We start from the raw sequence: 19798 nt of genomic DNA, 5'->3' as shown, positions 1-19798 counted from the left end.
TGCCCTAAGGGTAAAAAGGTTATCCTCTTGATGTTAATCTTACATGTGACAAACTTAAACTAACATAGATTCTGTGAGCTGTAGTTTTTTCAACATTAAATACTTTAATTAAAGCACACTTACAGTCTGTAAATCACAAGCGCGAGAATTTCCTAGCAAAGTTGGAAATGCCTTGGGGCATTTTATATTGAGGCATTTTAAGGAAGGTCTCTGAAAAAAAATGAACTTTGTAATTTTGCAGATCTTATATGCACAAACAGCTAAATAACGCACTATATAAAAAAGAAACATTATACTGATTGTGATTGAAGTACCGCATTTTGAAAGCAGTCTTCTCTGTATGATTTCTCGAATAGCTCTCGCAGGATTTTGTTGTTATCTGCCGCTCGGTTCTTGTGACGACACATGAAGTCGAACAAGGCTGTTGTATCAGTCACTGGTTAGATCAGCGTAGCAGTCAAAAAATGGGACAAGAGACGTCCTGTATGGGACAGAAAAATTTGGCTCAAAATACGGAACATACGGGACAGTTGCCAACCCTACCGGACAATTCTGTCTCGTATCACATTACAGAGGATTGGAAGGAGATTAGGATGACAAGACAGTCACTTCAGGTGACTTCCTTTAACAACACAAGCTCACGTTCTTTGCAACATACGCCAGTTTTACGTCATTGCACATATGCACCACACTCGAGTCCTGTAGGTGGCGAAAATGCACCTTTAAGTGATTACCAACTGCCATAAAAAAAGAAGAAGAAGATTGCACATGCGCAAAGCATCCCAGTTTCAGTTATCAATTTGATCAAGTGTTTACATGTCCTTTTAAGTGGATTAAAAAAGGTATAAACCACCCCCTTAAACAGATTAGATTTTTAATCAGTTTGGGTCTTTTTATTCCGATTGAGGTGTTTACACGGAACATTTAAACCGATTACAATTGTCCATGTAAACGCAGCTACTGTGTTGGTAAGCGGTTGCCAGGGTATTGCTAGGTGATAATTTAGATAAGTGCAAGATGAAAGAGGCCATCCCACAAAAATTAAAATTCACTGCTGTGATCTCTGCAATATCTTGCACAAAATTGTTTACTTAAAGGCGGGGTGCATGGTCTCTGAAAGTCAATGTTGATATTTGAAATCACCTAAACAAACACACCCCTACCCCGATAGATTCTGGACCTTCTTTTGATACTCAAGCATTTCTCATTAAAGGTGCAATGTGGAACTTTTAGAAGGATCTCTTGATAGAAATGCAATATAATATACATAACTATATTATCAGTGGTGTATAAAGACCTTACATCGAACTGTATTGTTTTTATTACCTTATAATGAGTCGTTTTTATTTACATACACTGCGGGTCGCCTTACATGGAAGTCGGCATTCCGCACCGCCATGTTTCTACAGTAGCCATCTTCCATTGCCCAGCCAAACAGACAGGCTTGACCCAAACTTAAGCCACTGGTTGAGCCAGAATTGTTATGTCTGGCCTGTGTAACACTACCATTAATGTCTGTATAAGTCATTGTTAGATTAGTGTTTAAAAAGGTCTACTTTACTAATAAGTCAAAAATGAATGAGTGGGGCCACCTGTCAGGGTAACAGAATTCAGAGCAGTACAAGCACATTTATGGAAATGTATCCAGTGCCGACTTTGCCAGGACCCACATTTGTGTGTATTTAGCTTGATACAGATACTTTAGTAATGATGGCAAATATCTAAATAAAGGCTGAAATGTTGCAGAGGAGAGATGATAAGGCAGTGACTATAAAGAAAAGGCAGAGAGTGTGTTTGTCCTGTTGGAACTAGTTTGATAAATGATCCGCTTCATCTCAGAACTAAACCATAATAGGGAAATTTACCTCATCCTTCTCAAGTTTTAAGAAGCACAGGATGGTTTTGAAGATCCGCTTGATACATTATCCTAAACAGGGATTAAGACTTTGAGTCTCTTTTATCAGTCTTCACTCTTTTATGCAGTGTGAAAGGAGCAATGGAATCACTTTTCTCTCTTTCTCTCTCCTCCTCCTCTCCCGGTCCTCCCTTTTCGGATCAGGAGCAGGAGAGTCTGCAGCAAGCTGAGCAGCGTTGTGTGCAGCTGGTCCAGGCGAGGCGGGAGCTGGAAGTCCAGGTGGCAGGGCTGGAAGAACGTCTGGAGGAGGAGGAGGGGGCCGCCGCTCAGCTCGCCTCCCAGCGTCAGAGACTGGAGGCTGAGTGCTGCAGTCTGCGCCGAGACCTGGATGAGCTGGAGAACACATTGACTACAGTGGAGAAGGACAAGCAGGTAGGAGGTTCATATACACATCTAGGTCATGCATAGTCTTACATTATTATTGTGAGATAAAATCATTTGCAAGCTAATTGTAATCATTTATGATACAAAAAAGTAAATAGTAATAATTTATTTGCATGCTGACCCGAGCAGAAATATTGAATAATATAGATAATAAGAGGTCGTTTATTTTCAAACTTAAGGCACATGAAGTATTAGTTGTTGCATCTTACTTTTGTTTCTATTTGTTGTTTTTGCATAATTTGTGAATTTAGGCAAAAGTTGCCGTGACAGCATCTGGTGTTTTTCAAAGATATTGTATAAGTTAGTTTCCTGACAGCAGCTTTACCACAAGACCAGACCTGTACACAGCATGTTTGAGCATTCGCACCTGAGAGTGAAAATGATTTGTAGTCTATTTGTTGCCATAGCAAAATTGCTGGTGACTATAATTTGTGACAGATTGCAGATGTTAAGTGTAAGACATGCTGCTGTTTTAAAAAAGAAAGTTTCTAGATTTAAAGCAGAATTGTTTTTGAAATGTGCAAAAGCCAAATTCCCAGACTTTGTGACATGATGAAATAATAATAATTGCTACCTTAGCTGCACTTAACATAACACCACTAACTAAAAAAGTGACTTTTAATTTAAGCTAGCTGTGCTGCCTTTCAATTATAGCTTGTGGCCCATAATTTTTCCATTTATAATTTTGTCTCATCTCTCAGCAATTTAGAGTAAATACAAGTTGCGCACAGTGTAAAAATTCCTTGTTGCACTTAAATTTTTAAGTTAAATCAACTTGAAATTACACTTAATTTAAACTTTCTTGAGGAGTTGCTATCAATAATAAAAAATAAAGTTGAAATAACTTAAACTAATTCAACTTAATTTTTTGTATAATAATTTATAGCAACTTCTTACTAGTAAAAAAAAAAGAATTGTAAATTCAAGTTGATTTAAATTTTAACCTGGGTACATCTGTCAGTGGTGTTATGTGTTCTGTCTGCATATATAAGATTTTGAAAAGCTTCTCCACCCCTCCATAAGCACTGCTGGTGTACATCTGCTTCCCAAAGCTGACATGTCCAAATACACAGACAACACACACACACACACACACACACACACACACACACACACACACATGTTCAGCATTAGTTGCTCATGTCACTGACATCCGCCACATACATAATCAGTTTAACCTCTTACAGACTTTCATTTTCATAAATTCTTTATGTACATGCATTGACATTTCACCTTAACTTGCTTTAGTCATCAGACTCTGCCGTGAAGAGGCTCACAGAGGAACTGGCCCAAAGAAGCGAACTGATTCGGAAGCTTCAGAAGGAGAAGGAGCACCTGGTGGAGTTGAGCCAGGTGAGTCTCCGTGAGATTCCCTGTATGCATTTTTTATGTACCCGAATTTAACACGCAGAACAGTACAGTAGCTGTGTTGTCTCATCGGTAAAGCTTAGACAGATGTCGGACAGTTTTGACTTGTAGTTTCAAGGGATGCTGTGGTTTTAAGGTTAGTCATGAGTCAAGGTAAATAATGCAATCAGCACAGGTCGTACTTCTGCATCTGGAAGACACGTTGGGGGTTGTTAACAGATTCGCACCCATTTGGCCAGCAGGAAAGTTATTTCCTACTTTAATCTGGAAAGTAACTTAGAATGCTCAGGTCACTGCTGTGATTATTTCTTAAAGGTGATTGAACTTATGAAAAATTTTTCTCTTTAAAATGGTTTGTAATGAATTACAGCAGTGGAATGATCTGAGTAACGGTTCAAAGTGTAACTGAATTCACAGTGTATGGCTCTAATACCGCATATGTCACAACCCCATAATTGAAATGGTTTTTGCCAATTTTCGACTAATGCTTGTCTTCAGATGATGAATTATTGGTGTGTTTTTGACCCAGACAAAAGGACAACCATTTAAGCTAATTTAAAACAAATGGTCTTAACTAGTTTGTTGATAGCTGTTGCTTTTGATGATTTTAATAAAAGTGCTTTGTACTTATATTAGGTATGTGTTGTATGCAGGGATCTAAATTAACTTTTTTGATCACACGCTGTGTGATTATCGTGCAATACATAAGCCAAATTCTGCATGTATATGATACACTGTATACGGTACGATCTGTTTTCATCCTTCTGACATTGGGTTTAGTGGCGCGGTTAGCGGTGGAATTTTTGTGTGATTTACTTCATACAAATTAGCCACTCCATAGAATACCTACGAATTCCAATCAAAAGATCAAGATGGAAAACCTGAAAACAGAAAGAACACAATCTTTTAGAAAATCAGCAGACCCGTCGCCAGACCTCAGTCTTAAGGGGGGCATATGAAATGCATGGGAGGGCACACTTATTATTAGCCTACAGTACGTATACTTATAATAATATATACTCTATTCGCGCAGCACGTAATCATCACGTTAAACATAACCATCAGCAATATGACCAGATAGCCTATAGCCTACACCACATTACATATAGAAGTAATTTATAAATCTATACAACATATTACATTTAACACCAGAGGCATCTCTCAAACATTGCATTTTAAAGCAGTCAACAGAGGGATATATGCATTGCCATGAGACACGTGCGCACACACACACACACACACACGCACGCACGCAGACTTTGAACCTACGGTACTTGAGTAGAGGCAGCGCTGTCGTCGTCTCTCCCTTCCCTCCTGTCAGTATAGCGGCAGGCGGCGTTTCTCCGAGCAGAACCTCCTCATTAATAAAGTGTCCACTCGGAATTAAACTTGTGAGTGAGGTCCTTTTCAAAAGCAAGCTGAATCACCGCAGTGAACAAGTCCATATCTTCTGAATGTAGTAGTCTGTTAAGCCCGGGGTCGGGCTCCATGGAGCTGGTATTGGGCTCAGGCTGTCGTCCAGTGTCGTCTTCTCCAACATCAGGCGTCAATGTCGTTTCAATTTTGGCAGAGGAGACTGTTGGTGGGCTTTTTAACCATTTGCGGATAATATCCATCTTAAGCGAAAACTCATCCAGTTTAAAAAAGTGTGGTAACTGTTGAGCGGCTACACTGACGTAGGCTACGTCACGTACGTAGCCTCGTGATAGGCTGTTGCAGTGTAGCTAGATTCCCATCAATCAAACAAAATCACACCATTGTTTTTTTTATATTTTTAATGTTTTAATTATGCAGAATACAACATTAATGCAACACAAAATACCAACTGTGATAATTAAAAATTACAGTATTTTTTAAATACTGGGGGGGCACAAGCGTCTTTGAGGGCGGGCCCGGCCCCCTATGGCCCGCCCATAGCGACGGGTGTGAAAATCAGTCACATGACTTAAATTCTAATAATAAAAACTTCTTCATATTTCGAAACCAAATGATAAAATGAGAATATTTAGTGAGAACGGCTATCAATCATCCCAGCAAGCAATTTTCCATTTAAAAGTCAAATATCTGTCCAAAGACAGTCCAGACATCTGGACAAAATTTGGGTCGTCAGTGAAAATTTAATAGATACATACAGTATCTATTGTATATACACAATACGTACAATACATCTCATAAGTTATTTTGGCAATGTGACCAATTTCAAGGTTTCTTTTTGCCTGCAAGTTTATGTAGAAGTGGTTTACACATAGCCGGACAATATCGTGACACACTTTCAAAAACAAAAGGTACACGAGGGTACAAAAGTTGCACTGGGGCAGTACCTTTTCAAAAAGTACACTTTTGTACTTAATAGGTAAATACTGGGACCTCAAAAGTATATCTGTACATAAATGGTACATATCAGGGCTCATCACTAAGGGCCAGTGGTTCAGTGTGCAAAAGTTAAACTTTCGTGACAGTGCAGCACTGGCCCGATCTGGACAGTGACAGTTCTGTCAATTGGCCCGAGCATCGGGTGTCCTTATTGTCGAGCATAAAACATTTCTTATTAGATTTAAGCAAATCCAAATTATTTTACCTATACAATCTACATCCATTTTACAGCTCCATTAATGTATTTTAGGTAGGTTTCACATTTGGTGCAATCCGAACCCGAGTTCGATTGCCCCCCCCTCCACATGCCCCCCATGGACTGTGTTCACATATTATTTTTGAATCCGAACTGCGGTACGCTTGCATCATCAAGCTGCAGCCGGCGCGTTCTCATGTTGCTTGGCAACCGCTGTAAATGAGAAGACGACAAGCGTGATTGACGAACTGCAAGCAGAGAGATGATTTCTGAATGCCTCCGCAAAAATTGACTTTGTCGGACAGCCCGTTGTCATCGAAACGACTTTAGTATGTTTGGGGCAGACAGACGCAAGTGCGTTTCTGTATTATTTCTTTGAAAACAAAACCAAAGGTTTAAAAAAATAAGAACAAAAGTCAAGGAAGCATTCTATGCATTTTGTTGTCAAGGTAAGTGCACGCACACAAACACACACGTCTGTTTTGGTGGGACATTCCATATAATACGTAATTAACAGTGGTTCACTTCCGCGATTTGGTACGATTGCGCTCACATCAGCAGGGAACCAATCTGAAGTTCACATGAACCGGACCCCAGACCACCCTTTTTAAGCGGACTCGAGTACGTTTCGCGGGTGCGCACCCGAGTTCGGAAGACAGCGTTCACATCATCCAAATGTACCGAACTCTGATGTCAATCGAACCCGGGTGCACACCAAAAGTGCTAATGTGAAAACGCCCTTATAGTCAGGTGCGACTTATTCGTCAAAATTATTTAATATGAACCAAGTAAAACCATTACCGTCTACAGCCGCGAGAGTCCGCTCTATGCTGCTCTTGTATTTTTGTAATTCAATGGATTCAGTGATGTGGATTGACTTTGTGACCTTTTTGAACTTGATTTGGCTTGTCGTGTTATTTTAGCCTATTCAGCCTCCCAGGTATGTTCTGTATGCTATTGTGTATCTTGTAAATAACTGTTTATGTTACTTTAACATATATGAACCACTATTCAGCCTGATGTTCTGTGCTATCGTTTAGTTGAATAACTTGCCTTTCCAGATTAAATGTCTGTTCTTCGTCTTGGATTTTGTGTAATCATTTTCTAAATAAACATGACGTATACATGTTTATGACTTATAAATGTTTTTCCTCTTCAAAATGCATTTTTGACTGATGCGACTTATACTCCAGAGTGACTTATAGTCCGGAAAATACGGTAAATCAAACACAACTGAGACCTCCATCAATTCTCATGAGTTATGAAAGGGCAATCTCTGAGCAATATAGTTTTCCTCTGGGGATGCAGCATTTGGTCTACTTTGTGTGCTGTACTTTTTAGTTCAGTTTACTTTTCTGTAGACATAAATATGCTTTTCAGGGTCAGATATGATTAAGCCATCATGTTGCAGACATCCTCTGACATCTTCTGTGATCGTACAAATGAAAGCATCCCAGCTGGTGATCAAAGATGGCAGTCAGTTAGATGCGAGCACATATTGGACAAAGATTTAATGCCACATCTGCTCGACAGACTCAGAAGTCTCTGTTCTATTTTTGCAGCGAGCCATCGAGGACTTGCAGAGTGAGGAAGAGAAGGTGAATTTCCTGACCAAAGAGAAAGCCAAACTGAAGCTGCAGGCAGAAGATGTGAGTAGCGCTGATTACTGTGACCCAGACCACTTTTAAACATCTCAGAGTTAATTATTAAAGTCAGTTGGCTTCCCTGAATGGAGGTCTTGCATGACAGCAGCATATTAAAGGTGTATCAAATATCTCTGCTTGATGCATGATCTTGCTTGTTCTAGTTGGAGTATCTGCTGGGGCAGGAGAAGAAACAGAGGACGGATTTGGAGAAGAGCAGAAGGAAGTTGGAAGGAGACAGTAGGAACACGATGGATAATCTGACTGAGATGGGCAAGATGAGGGCCAGTCTGGAGGAGATGATCAAGAAGTAAGTTAGCAGAAATATTTGAAATACAGGACTGTACACTATTAAACACTTCTATCATTTACAGGCTTGGGGACTGATGGACTATTTGAACTTTTATCTATTCAGAATAATTTTTTTTTTCATTTTGTTAGAATTGCAATAAAAAGTATAAGGGACAACAATTATAAACTTGAAGAAAATATTACTTGGTACTTGGTATGGCAAAACATGTGTCACAAAATACTCCATTAAAATAATACTTACACTGCAAAAAATAATTTTCTTACTTAGTGTTTTTGTCTTGTTTTCAGTGGAAATTACAAAAATTCTTAAATTAGGATACTTTTTCTTGATGAGCAAAATTACCTAATAAGTCTAGTTTTAGATAAAAAATATATAACAAAAAATCTGCCAGTGGGGTGAGAAAAAAACCTTGAAATAAGATGTATTTTACCTTAAACACAATTCAAGCTAAATTTTAAAGTAAGAAAGTAATTTTTGCAGTGTACATGTTTATCCTCATGTTAGCATGTTTAAAATGATGTTCTATCGAGTTGTTAGTGTCTATTTATTATTTATAATTTAGTATAACCACAGTAGTGTGACCTGTGGTGGATTGATTGTCCACTGGACTTTCTCCTTTTGACATTTTCCAAGAGCTGTCTTGTAAACATCTCATGTCTGGTCTTGCTCTTGACATTTATTATATTTTAATCAAATACCTTCACTTCAGATGGGCTTAATCCCGGTCTCTCACCATTTAGAAATCCAGTTTTATTAGCAGAATCCACACTTGTACTCTTAAGTGCACAAAAGATGAATTAGACAAATAATCACTTGCAAAACGACATTGACACATTCAAACTTGTGTCCCGTGTGAGTACTTGGACCTAAAAACAACCTGTATGTGGCAGTCACATGGACTGCAGCGCCACCTAATGTGCGGTTCAGTTTCTTTACTTTTACACTTTGACTTTGAAATGTTTCTAGTTGCATCTTTAGTGATTTTTGAAATTGTTTACTATGTCTTGTAAGAACAGGAAGTTTTTGCCACAAAAGCTTGCATGCACATAAAGCAACACCAAAGAGTTTTTTACCTTAAAATAACATTTCCAAAAAAGTTTCAGTCGTTCATCCACTCGAAACAGGGTGAACGGCACTTTCACATTCGCTTTGCAGCCCTCTATCAGCAAAAACCACACTAAAGAAGTTTCCAACCGTCAGGTCGCGCTCCTGTAGTTCGAGTGAAAACTACAAAAACTTGCTTTACGGCAGACCTACAATCCAATCAGAGCAAGCTATGCTGCAGTATTTAGGACAGTGGTAATGGACAATTATGCTTCTAACCTGTAGGGGGAACAAAGACCAAAACTCTTTAGTGTTGCTTTAAGAGGGTTTTGCAGCTAAAGAAAGTCAAATGTTAAATGAGTGTAAATAAAGCATTTCAATTACTGACTAATAACATTTTCATTAGCATTAAAGTAAAATTACTGAAACAAAACATAAGAGCCTGAAAAAAATTGCTCATTTACAAGAAAATATGTCAGATGCACTTGAAGGGTTTTACATCTGAACTCTTTAACTCTTTCCCCGCAATTGATGAGTTATCTTGACAATTAAGAGAAAACATTTCTCTTCCAATGCCTGTTTCCCTGATGAGTTTTTACAGCAATCTATAATTCCGCTATTATCCAATAGATGGCGCTCTTGCCCAGTGTATACATTTTTTGGCTTTTTGCAAAAAATTTGGTATTTTTGAAGAAACCCACCCATACTGCCCTACAAAGGCTAAGTGCAGTAACTACGCAAACACTGAAACTGAGAAAAATGCCCTTAAATTTTTTTACACCAGCCAGTCAAACATGTTACTGCAATTTTGGCACACACGTTTCCCTGAAATGGGACAAAATTGAACCAGGAGACTTTGTCACAAGACACAACAGATCTGACAAAGCCCATTTCAACCCTTAACTAAATTTTGCCCAAATGCGTTGCTGCGCTTTGGCTTCGTAGGGCAGCATATTTGAGAGGTGATAAAAAGAGAACAAATAAAGATGGGATGAAACATTTTCATCTTGTTTGTTTGTTTGAAAGCAGATTTCTGTTCTTTCATTTTAAAGATATTTGTTTGTTTAGATCCTTTAACATTTGAAAAAACTTGTGTGCGTATGAATGAAGTTTTATTTATGCCTGCAGTAATTTACAATTTGGATAAGTTTTAAAGGTCTGGTTCTTGCAGAAAATAACAATTCTGGTTAAAATTTTTCTTTTATAAACTTCTTAAACTTAAACTAAATATTTGTACAGTTGTACAGTATGCCGTTTATAAGAATGAAAGATCTCCTCAATACCTGACAACTCAAGCATGTGACGTCTCGAAGCATTTGCATTCAAGCATCTGATGTTCCAAGCAGTTTAGAAAATACTTAAATACACTGAGATATGGAGATGTCACAGTTCAGCAGCAAAACAGATGTTTAGATGTCTTTTGGAGGCTATAATATGATATCTTCTTCGAGTTCTGTTATCTTAGCTTTGATGAATTAAAGTCCTCCAGGGTCCTAAAACTGTTCAGGCTTGTTAGTATGCAGAGTACTGTGGTTCAGTAGAAAGCAAAACCAGCTGTTTCATGGAGGCCCCTATAAGAAGGAAAAAACAGGAAATTGTCATAAATATACCTTCCTTCCTTCCTTCCTTCCTTCCTTCATATTTTAAGGTTTTGGGTGTGACAGAGAGCTTAAATAAAAACATAAAATATATGGATGCATACGTCGAGTCTTTATAATGATGTGCTAGATGTTGACTGGCACTTTTAATAAGCTTAGACATCGGGTGACGCTTATCTGACACGGATTATGCACCATGCCAGCTAAATTAGCCCAGTCTCTTTTTTTTTCCTAACATTCTCTGTCTCTATCTGTCTTCTGTCAGGAAAGATGTGGAGATAAGCACCACCAGCAGCCGGCTGGAGGCTGAGGAAACACTGAACGCAGAACTCCAGAAGAAAAATAAGGAGTTCCAGGTGAGGCCTCATGGGAGATCAGCATTCCTGTCTTTCAGCGCTCTGGGGGTCCGCGGCTCTGATTTGCGAGCTTGGAGTTATCCCTGCTCAGAGATGACAAAAACATACCTCAGGAGTACAGGAACCGATAGTCATCTCTCTAGAGACTGAAAGAAGGTTCTGCTTGAAACTCCAGACTCATTTCTTTTAAGGTAGGGCCTGTATGACCCTTGTTCTGTCACGTTTTTGTGTGGATTCTCTGGTGGAACAGAAAGTGACAGCTGAATGATGTATTGGCCTAGAAAGAAAGAGGTAGATCATGTTGGAGGTATGTTAAAGGTGTTTAAAAGCTATGTTAGTTTAACCTCTGTCACTCCAGCTACATGACAGATAAGTGTGATACACTCTGCAGAGAGCTGCCCTGGAGGGGCACTACTAGCCGTGTGGTTTTCCCCTACCTGATCTCACTGGAATTTGTACGTATTTTACAAGGTGGCAATTTGTATGAATTTGTATGAATTAACCGCTTAGGGTCAGCTACATATCAAACAATATTGTATATTTGCTCATAAGTCCCAATGAAATCAAAACTGACCATTACATTTTTTTATTTAACTCATTCCCCGCCAGCCTTGTTTTTTGAAAAGTTGCCCGCCAGCATTTTTTGTAATTTTCACAAAAGTTTCACAAAATGCCTTCCAGGAAAATTTTCTTCTTAAAATATATAAACATACAAATATATAAAACGAAAAAACAGACCCTCTGCTTTTACACAAACAAACAAAACAAGAAAAAACATTATATCCTATAAATATTTTATTCTCTGCTTATAAACTCTTAGAGGTGACATAGAATGATTGAACGGGGTATTTATCCTTGTTCTGTGATGTGACAAAAATGTTTTTGTTTGGGTCTGTCAGTCTGCTGCCAGCCAGTTCCATTTCTGAATGAAATGCCTACTTTTCTATATCCAATCAAAGCACAGTAGAAAACACAAGCCACGACACTGTACTCCTAGGGCCCTATTTTTACAATCTAAGCACATTGTCTAAAGCGCACAGCGCAACCTTTAAATGGGCGTGTCCGAACCCACTTTTGCTAATTTTACGACTGGAAAAATGGTTGTTGCGCCGAGCGCATGGTCGAAAACGGTTGGTCCTATTTTTTTAATGAGTAATGGGAGTATTTTGGGCGTAATGTGCAATAAACCAATGAGAGTCTCAGCTCTCATCCCCTTTAAAAGCCAGTTGCGCTGACGCTACGTTTAATACCTATTTAGATTTTAGACTTTGTAAACTGAAAAACTAAGCGGAGGAAGAAGACCCCCAGTTTAAGATTAATGTTAAATAATTGTGTTGTTTTTCACTTGTATTGAAATTGTTATTTGTTTATTAAAACCTTTAAAACCAGTTTTCTTTTAGTCATGGAAGTAAAAAAGCAGGCTTTTAATTGTTTTAAATGTATGGCTATCCAATATCATCAAAAAATAATTTACAAGTATGTAATTTACAAACGGCTCTCCGCACATTTCAACACTTGGACAGCGTCATGAGTTTTTCTTAAGCATTACTTAAAAATGTTTCTCATCCCACCATATCCTCAGGTACAGAGTCATCATATACAATAAATCCGTGAGGTAGCATTAAAAAAAAAAAAAACATTTAAAAACAGATGAATTTGTTTAAAGCAAAGCATTTATTTACTTACCAGGCTACATGTAAAGCAGCTCTTTACGCCTTCTAACGTCTCATAATCATCCTCATTTATGTCCAAGAGACTCAATAATAATCTTTTACATTCAATCCTTTAATCTTTCATATTCAAAAGCGTTTTTGTGCTGCTGCACATTTATGTATGTATGTATGCTGATGCAGGTGGACACTTGATTGCTGATTGTCAGGGGTTTTTCCGCCAATCTTATTTAGAGAACAGACAATCTTTGTTTCTCAGACTTGACTGCTGTAACAAAGTTGAAAGAAGATCCATGTGGTGTTGTAGACATGTTTTCACTTTCAGCCAGGGCATTTACTGTATCACACAAAGCTTGCTTTATAGGACTGTCTACCTATTAATTACAACCCTGGTGGAGACAAAGACAAATTTGACATGACATGAAAAGCCCGGTCATGTTAATGGGTCAACTCAGGTGAACTTTCTGTGCATGCCAACTGCAGGTTGATGGCAACATCAAGTCAGTCGAACAGACAGTAACAACAGAATTATATATTAATTGTACACATTTGGCATCATATTTGGTTTGTTTTATAAATCAGCATGTCATCATAGGCACCCAAATATTTTGTTTTACTTGGGAAAAAATCCAGTATAATATAGTGGTAAACTATACAGAAAATCTAAGTTGAGTTTCTGTGCACCATATGCCAGAAGCAAAAAATGAAAAGCAGAGAGAGTTTTTAGAGGTCAGTAGTTATAGTGAGGTCAGCCTGAATTAAGATTGATGTTACTGTGTGAATGAACACTGTTTGATGCTGACTCAGGTCAGAATTGGACTTGTGCCAAACGTATTTGTAATCTGATGATTTGAGTGTTTGCAGCCTGCTGCTGAATTACTACACCAGATATTCTTACAACATGCTATTCATCTGTTGTCCTGATGGCCCTATAGATGGCGATGGCCATGGCGAAACAATTATCTAAATAGAGAATTGGAAACAACTTTGCTATTGATTATGACAGAATAATGCATTTTTATGTAGTTAGTGCAATTTAAAAACTAACTGCAGTCAGTCTTTTGAAAACCCTGCTTTTAAAACGTATGAACTGGGTTGTGTTTAACCAAAGCTGGGAAGATATTGGGGGGAACACACCCCATTGGGTAATTTTGAACCCAGCTGTGTGTTCTGTACAATATCTACTTAGCTTGGGAAAAAACAACAAAGTATTTAGTGAATGATGTGAAGTGTTGTTAGCTAACAGTGTTTCAAAGGTTCACCTGAAAAAAAGAAAATTCTGCCTTTATTTATTCAGCCTAATCTTGTTTCAAGACAGTATGGCCATTTTGCTTTTATCAATCATAGAAAGAGAAACTCTAAAGAGAGCTGGTTGCTTTTTTATGCAGTTGCCGTAAATGGTGACTGAAATACAACAATGGACTCGATAATCATAAAAGTGGTCCTTATGAGTTAGCCCACTATATTTTAGATTTTTTAAAGCCACCCTAACTCTCCTTGGCATGTTAATGAGATTGAATGAATCTTTCAGTTGAGTTGGATTTATGCTTTGGAATGATCCGGTTCATAGAAAGAATAATGTAAATCAATTTCAACTGACTGTTCAACTCACTTAAAATAGCTGACTAGACATATTTTATTGAGAAATGAATTAAATGTTGGTCTTTTGTCTCTAAAAGCTTTTGTGTGACCTCAGAAAACTTTAAATGAAACATACAAGTTGTATGCACCACTTTTATTATTATTTTATGGTCTTGTATTCTTCAGTCCCTATTCCCTGTAATTGCATAGAATAAAAAAAACATATTTTTTTAAGAATTACATTTTCACAATAGATAGAAAGTCATGTGGGTTTTGAATAGTATGTAAATGATAACAGAATGACTATTTATTTTCTTTTGGTTCCTTGTTCAGTTTTAAAAAGGTGCAGGAGCAGATAAGTGTTTGTACAGATTTAATATTTTAGCTACAATTTTTGAAATTGTCTCCACAAATGTAATTAAACTTTTGTGACCCTGGATCACAAAGCCAGTCTTGTAGCAATAGCCAAAAATACAAATGGGCCAAAAATATAGATTTTTCTTTTATGCCCAAAATCATTAGGATATTATGTAAAGTGCATGTGCCATGAAGATATTGTGTACATTTCCTACCGTTAAAGTGCACCTATTTTACCTGCGACTCTCTGTCGCACAGTAGATAAATTACCGTATGGACAGGAGGAGAAGCTCGTGGGCAATCTTTAACTGTTTATGAGGCAATCGGGTGGACGTGGACGCATAAAGTCAAGGGAGATTATTAATCAGAATACTTACCAAAATGTGTTCCTGTTCACGCTCACCGTCTCTGCAAGATTCGGTGGGTTATTCAGATTTCTCGTGGCACGGCTATTAGAAGACTTACAATTGTCAGACCGGTTGCTCACGTGACATCTACGTCATCAAGCTCAGTTTGAGTCTGCGCAGTACGCTCGACCCCCAGGAAGTGCGTGTTTCTAATTGACTTCACTTGTCTCCGTTGAATCCAATGGGGCCGCTGTGTCCATTTTTTTTACTGTCTATGCATATCACAGCCTGTCAATCATTACAAGACACCACCGTTTTTATAGCAGTAAATAACTAACTAAAAACAAACTTTTTTAAAAAACAAACACTTGAATTTACACCAGCGCAATAAATACTACAGTAAATGACAGAAACCAGCTTCGGAAAAAAGATAATTGAAAAGTCCCATTGAATAACATGGGGGAGGCGGGGTTTATGACCTATACTAGGACCAGTCACTGGGGGGCAATCAAGACGTTTTGGTTTCACTTTTCAGGGCTTGTGCTGCACGCTTGATCACAATGCACTGCTAACAGGAGTTAATTTACAGTCCGAAGCGGGAGTAATTATGATAATGTCGGTCTTGTCTACATCACCAATCCCAGAAAGTAAACTGTTGCCTACAATCCGTGTGTTTGTTGTAGTCCAAGAAAAGACGTCATCCTTTACTTTGGGGTTTGTACCTTTTGCATATCTTTAACATGAACTAATACACAATTACACATGTATAATATATCAAAACTTTTATTTTTGCAAGTTGGTAAGGACTTTATTTGGACAACTTTAAAGGCGATTTCTCAATATTTTTTTGCACCCTCAATTGATGTATCTCAGCCAAATATTGTCATATCCTAGCAAAACACACATCAATGGAAAGCTTATTTATTCTTTTTATGCTTATCACTGATTTTGTGGTCCAGGTTCACATTTCATAAAAACAATTGTGGGAACATTTGACATAGTTTTTGCTATTTGCATGGCTGATTAACGGGTAAATCATATTTTTCTTTAAATCTGTTCATGCCAAATATTCCCTGTTTCTGTCAGGGTTAGATTTAGAGCTAGTGGATAATATTTAACTCTTTCCCCGCCATTGACGAGATATCTCGTCAATTAAGAGAAAACGCTTCCCCACCAATGACGAGATTTTCCGCCCTTCCGCAACTTTTTAAACCCGGAAGTATTGCCCTATGGCAAGCGGCTGCATGTCCCTGTCTGTTTTAAAGATCGCTCTGAATGGGATCTGAAAAGTCCGTCACAAAAATGGAATTATCTCTGCTTTTTGCTCAAAATGTGGTGTTTTTGCAGAAACCTACCCATATTCAAAAGCTGATTGCAAATGAACCACTGAAGGATGAAACGTTTTTTTTTTGTTTGAAAGCAGAGGGTCTGTTCTTTCATTTGGTATATTGTATGTTTATATATTTAAAGAAGAACATTTTCTGGAAGGCATTCAACTTTGGTGAAAATCATGAAAAACGCTGGCGCTGGCTGGCAACTTTAAAAAAAAAAACGCTGGCGGTGAAAGAGTTAATAGCAATTGAATTATCTTAGCGTGAAAACTAACGGGTTGAATAGTTGTAAGGTGTATAGGTATAAAGAGCTTTGTGTATAAAGGGGGTGTGGTTTTATGTGCAGCCTGCTGAAGTGAGGTGTGTGTGTGTGTGTGTGTATGTCAGTCTGATCTGATCTGACTGCTGTTTGGTCATGGCTGTGCTCTCTGCTGAAGTTCTTCGTTGGCATGTGAGTTCCTGCGTTGTTCTTTATTGTTTGCCAATGTTTGTGATCTTGCATCTACTCGTCGAATATTGTGCTTCGCCTATGCGCTCAAATTTCTACCTGTAAAAACTGAAATTGACAAATTCAGCTATGAAAATCCCTTCAAGTCTTTGTGTAATTTATTTCTGAGTGTACTTTATGTGTTGCTGTAGATCTGACGTTTTCTGAATGTATGTTATGATATGTCCTCTGGCTATATTGTATATTATAACTTAGACAAACTTTCTGCTGCAAGAAGATAGCTGAGAAGATATAATACCACAAGACATTGAAGAATTTATCACCACTTGCAGTCATAAATGTCTGTCATCGGGAGCTGAATTACCACATTTACATTTGAAAACGTGAACCTTTTCCAGTGTTTTTTTTCATGTGACCATATAATATTTTGTGACATTAGGATTATTTAATAATGCTTAAAGTAGACGGTGAAGAAGGATTGAATTTGAACTCTTTGTGTTGGTTGTCTCAACTGTGTACACAAGTTTAAGGATTTGACCACGTTTGCTTTGTGATATTTTCACAAGAATTCCAGCGTGTCCCATCTAGTTGGCTGTTCGGTCTTCCACTGTGGTTACACACTGTATGATTAAGCCGTCACCCTGACTGGAGACCTTATCCTAGATTTGGACACATTTTCTGTGGATAGAAACACATAACATTTTTCTTCATTTTCTCCACAAAGATGAATGTAACAAATATATCAAATGTGGTGAACTAAATATTTGAAATTGACGTTTTGTACCAAAAATGAGTTTATTTAGATACATTGCATTCGGTAAATTTCCATTTGACCAGTATTCATTATTGAATACTTTCTTGACAATGTGAAAAGAGACAGTCTTGGTGTTTTACCATCAAGATAATCTTGGCTGTTTATACCTGCTATTAAGATACATTTTGGTCAATTGGATCTCAAGTGGACAAAAGAGAGACACATTCATGTTTACACATGGTATTTAAATCCGTCTCTCTTTTGTCCATTTTCGACCGCTTTTGTCCTGATTACTTTGAGGGGGTGGTCTGTGGGCGAGGGCCTCTGTTTCATTTTTTAACGCCAGCGGGAGAAATAAGAGGTTTAAATTGACGCAAACTAATATTAGGTCAAAGTCTGCTGCTTGTGTTGTACAACGTTTTGTATATGTAAGGGCTTTCTCTGATATTTCAGAGCAATCAATGAAATAAACTTTTGCAACTTTCACACGGTTGCTAAATGAAACAAAAAAAGAGAAAGAGACCAGCCGCTTTAGTTTTATCAATAAAAACCTATCGCACTGAACACTGTGGGTTTGCGCTAGAGGTCAAGTCCATAGACTGTAAAAAATATGGACGTAGTGTCTGTGACGTCACCCATAGGTTTGTGAAGAGCTTTTTTGAAGCCAATAGTTGGCTGGGCTTGCTGTCTGCATCTTAGCAGCCCGTTGCAGTGCATCACTCATGGATAACCGAACATGGGTAAAAAAGAAGGGACATGGGTGAAGCTGAGGTGGCTGGTTGCTAAAACTACACCTGCCTAGTTTGTCACTCCCTTAATTATGCAGAACTTTAAGGCTTAATATAATTTAAACGAATGAGTTACAAAAAATTCACCCCTCACCGTTGTCATAGGGGTCTATTCGAAGTTACTCCATTTTGGAGCCAGCCTCAAGCGGCCAGTTCATCAATTCCAGTTTAAGTCACTTCTGTATTGGCTTCACAAGATCAAATGTTGCCCCTTGGTCATGTCCTACAATATGTAAAAACATTGTGCTTGGTACACAGAAGATAATAGGCGGAGAGTAGGCGGTCTTTTGTGGCTGCTCAAACACATTCGATCACATGCGCGTCATCACCACAAAAGCAATCCAGATCCAATCCTCTAATGTGGTCAAAAGGACAAGCTCAAAACATTGTACACCCCGTTTACACCTGTATTTAGCATCGTCCACTTGTGATCCAATTGACCAAAATGCATCTTAATACCAGATGTTAGCAAGTTCTTGTGAGGACCCTGAGGTCATGTCTTTGAAGGTATCTAGTGGGAAATCCCTATCCTACTTCAAATGGACCTAAAAAATCTGAAAAAGCATGTAGTCTGATAATAAAAGTGAAACATAGTAGCAGGATCCTCTAGCTCAGTGGTTTACTCCCAAGATCCCCAACCTTGGCATTGATGAAAGAAAAGATCTACCTATCAAAGGGCTCAGACTGAACCTCCAACTTGAGGCGTTTAATTTAGGCTATATATAGTTGAATTACATAAAATGCATGGATCCAATTTTTAAATGCCAAGAAAACTCATAATATTTAAAGTTTCCAATTTGTGTGTGGCAAAATGAGGAGAAAACATTTATTGAAAAAGTTATTAAAGTTTGTTAAGTATTTATCACAATAATGACTTGGTATTTCATATTTATAAGATACTTTCTCATAATAATGAGAAATTACGCCAAAATTTCTACTTAGTATATCATAATAATGAAAAGCTTTCTCAAAATTAAAACTTAACATGCGCAAATTTGGCTAAAACACTGCACGCTGGCGACATCCACTGATAAAAGCGGAGTAGGAAATGCAATGAAAATGATGCAAAAACTGACTACAAATCAATTGTTTTTATTATATTATAAAAAAAATGTAATTAAGTTTATGTATAATTGGTAGATTTTAGTAAACTGACTTCTGTTGAAATACAAGTTTTAAATATCAATATAGTTGTATCTTGTTTTAATAAGATACTAAGTCATTATTATAAGGATTTTTCTCTTAAAAAAATCTGGTTCACCAAATAAGGTTTGACAACTTACGGAATTTTATATTAATTGATAAATGAGCTCAATTCATGTGAGCAGGGAT

The 19798-nt window shown here is 37.7% G+C and overlaps 1 protein-coding gene across 2 annotated transcripts in view; it reads left to right on the top strand.

The window, feature by feature from the left end:
• The window catches only part of LOC135734667 (putative uncharacterized protein MYH16), an 85816-nt gene that overhangs the window by 35592 nt on the left and 30426 nt on the right, over positions 1 to 19798 (top strand). For both annotated transcript variants that reach the window (XM_065253547.2, XM_065253548.2), the window contains 5 exons: positions 2060 to 2287; positions 3548 to 3652; positions 7799 to 7885; positions 8044 to 8189; positions 11100 to 11190. In XM_065253547.2, the coding sequence (XP_065109619.1) occupies positions 2060 to 2287; positions 3548 to 3652; positions 7799 to 7885; positions 8044 to 8189; positions 11100 to 11190 (657 nt within the window). The remainder of the gene's footprint in view (positions 1 to 2059; positions 2288 to 3547; positions 3653 to 7798; positions 7886 to 8043; positions 8190 to 11099; positions 11191 to 19798) is intronic.

Source organism: Paramisgurnus dabryanus, chromosome 1 (assembly GCF_030506205.2).
Source record: "Paramisgurnus dabryanus chromosome 1, PD_genome_1.1, whole genome shotgun sequence".
NCBI lineage: Eukaryota > Metazoa > Chordata > Actinopteri > Cypriniformes > Cobitidae > Paramisgurnus > Paramisgurnus dabryanus.
This window is presented reverse-complemented; position numbering and strand designations above follow the sequence as displayed.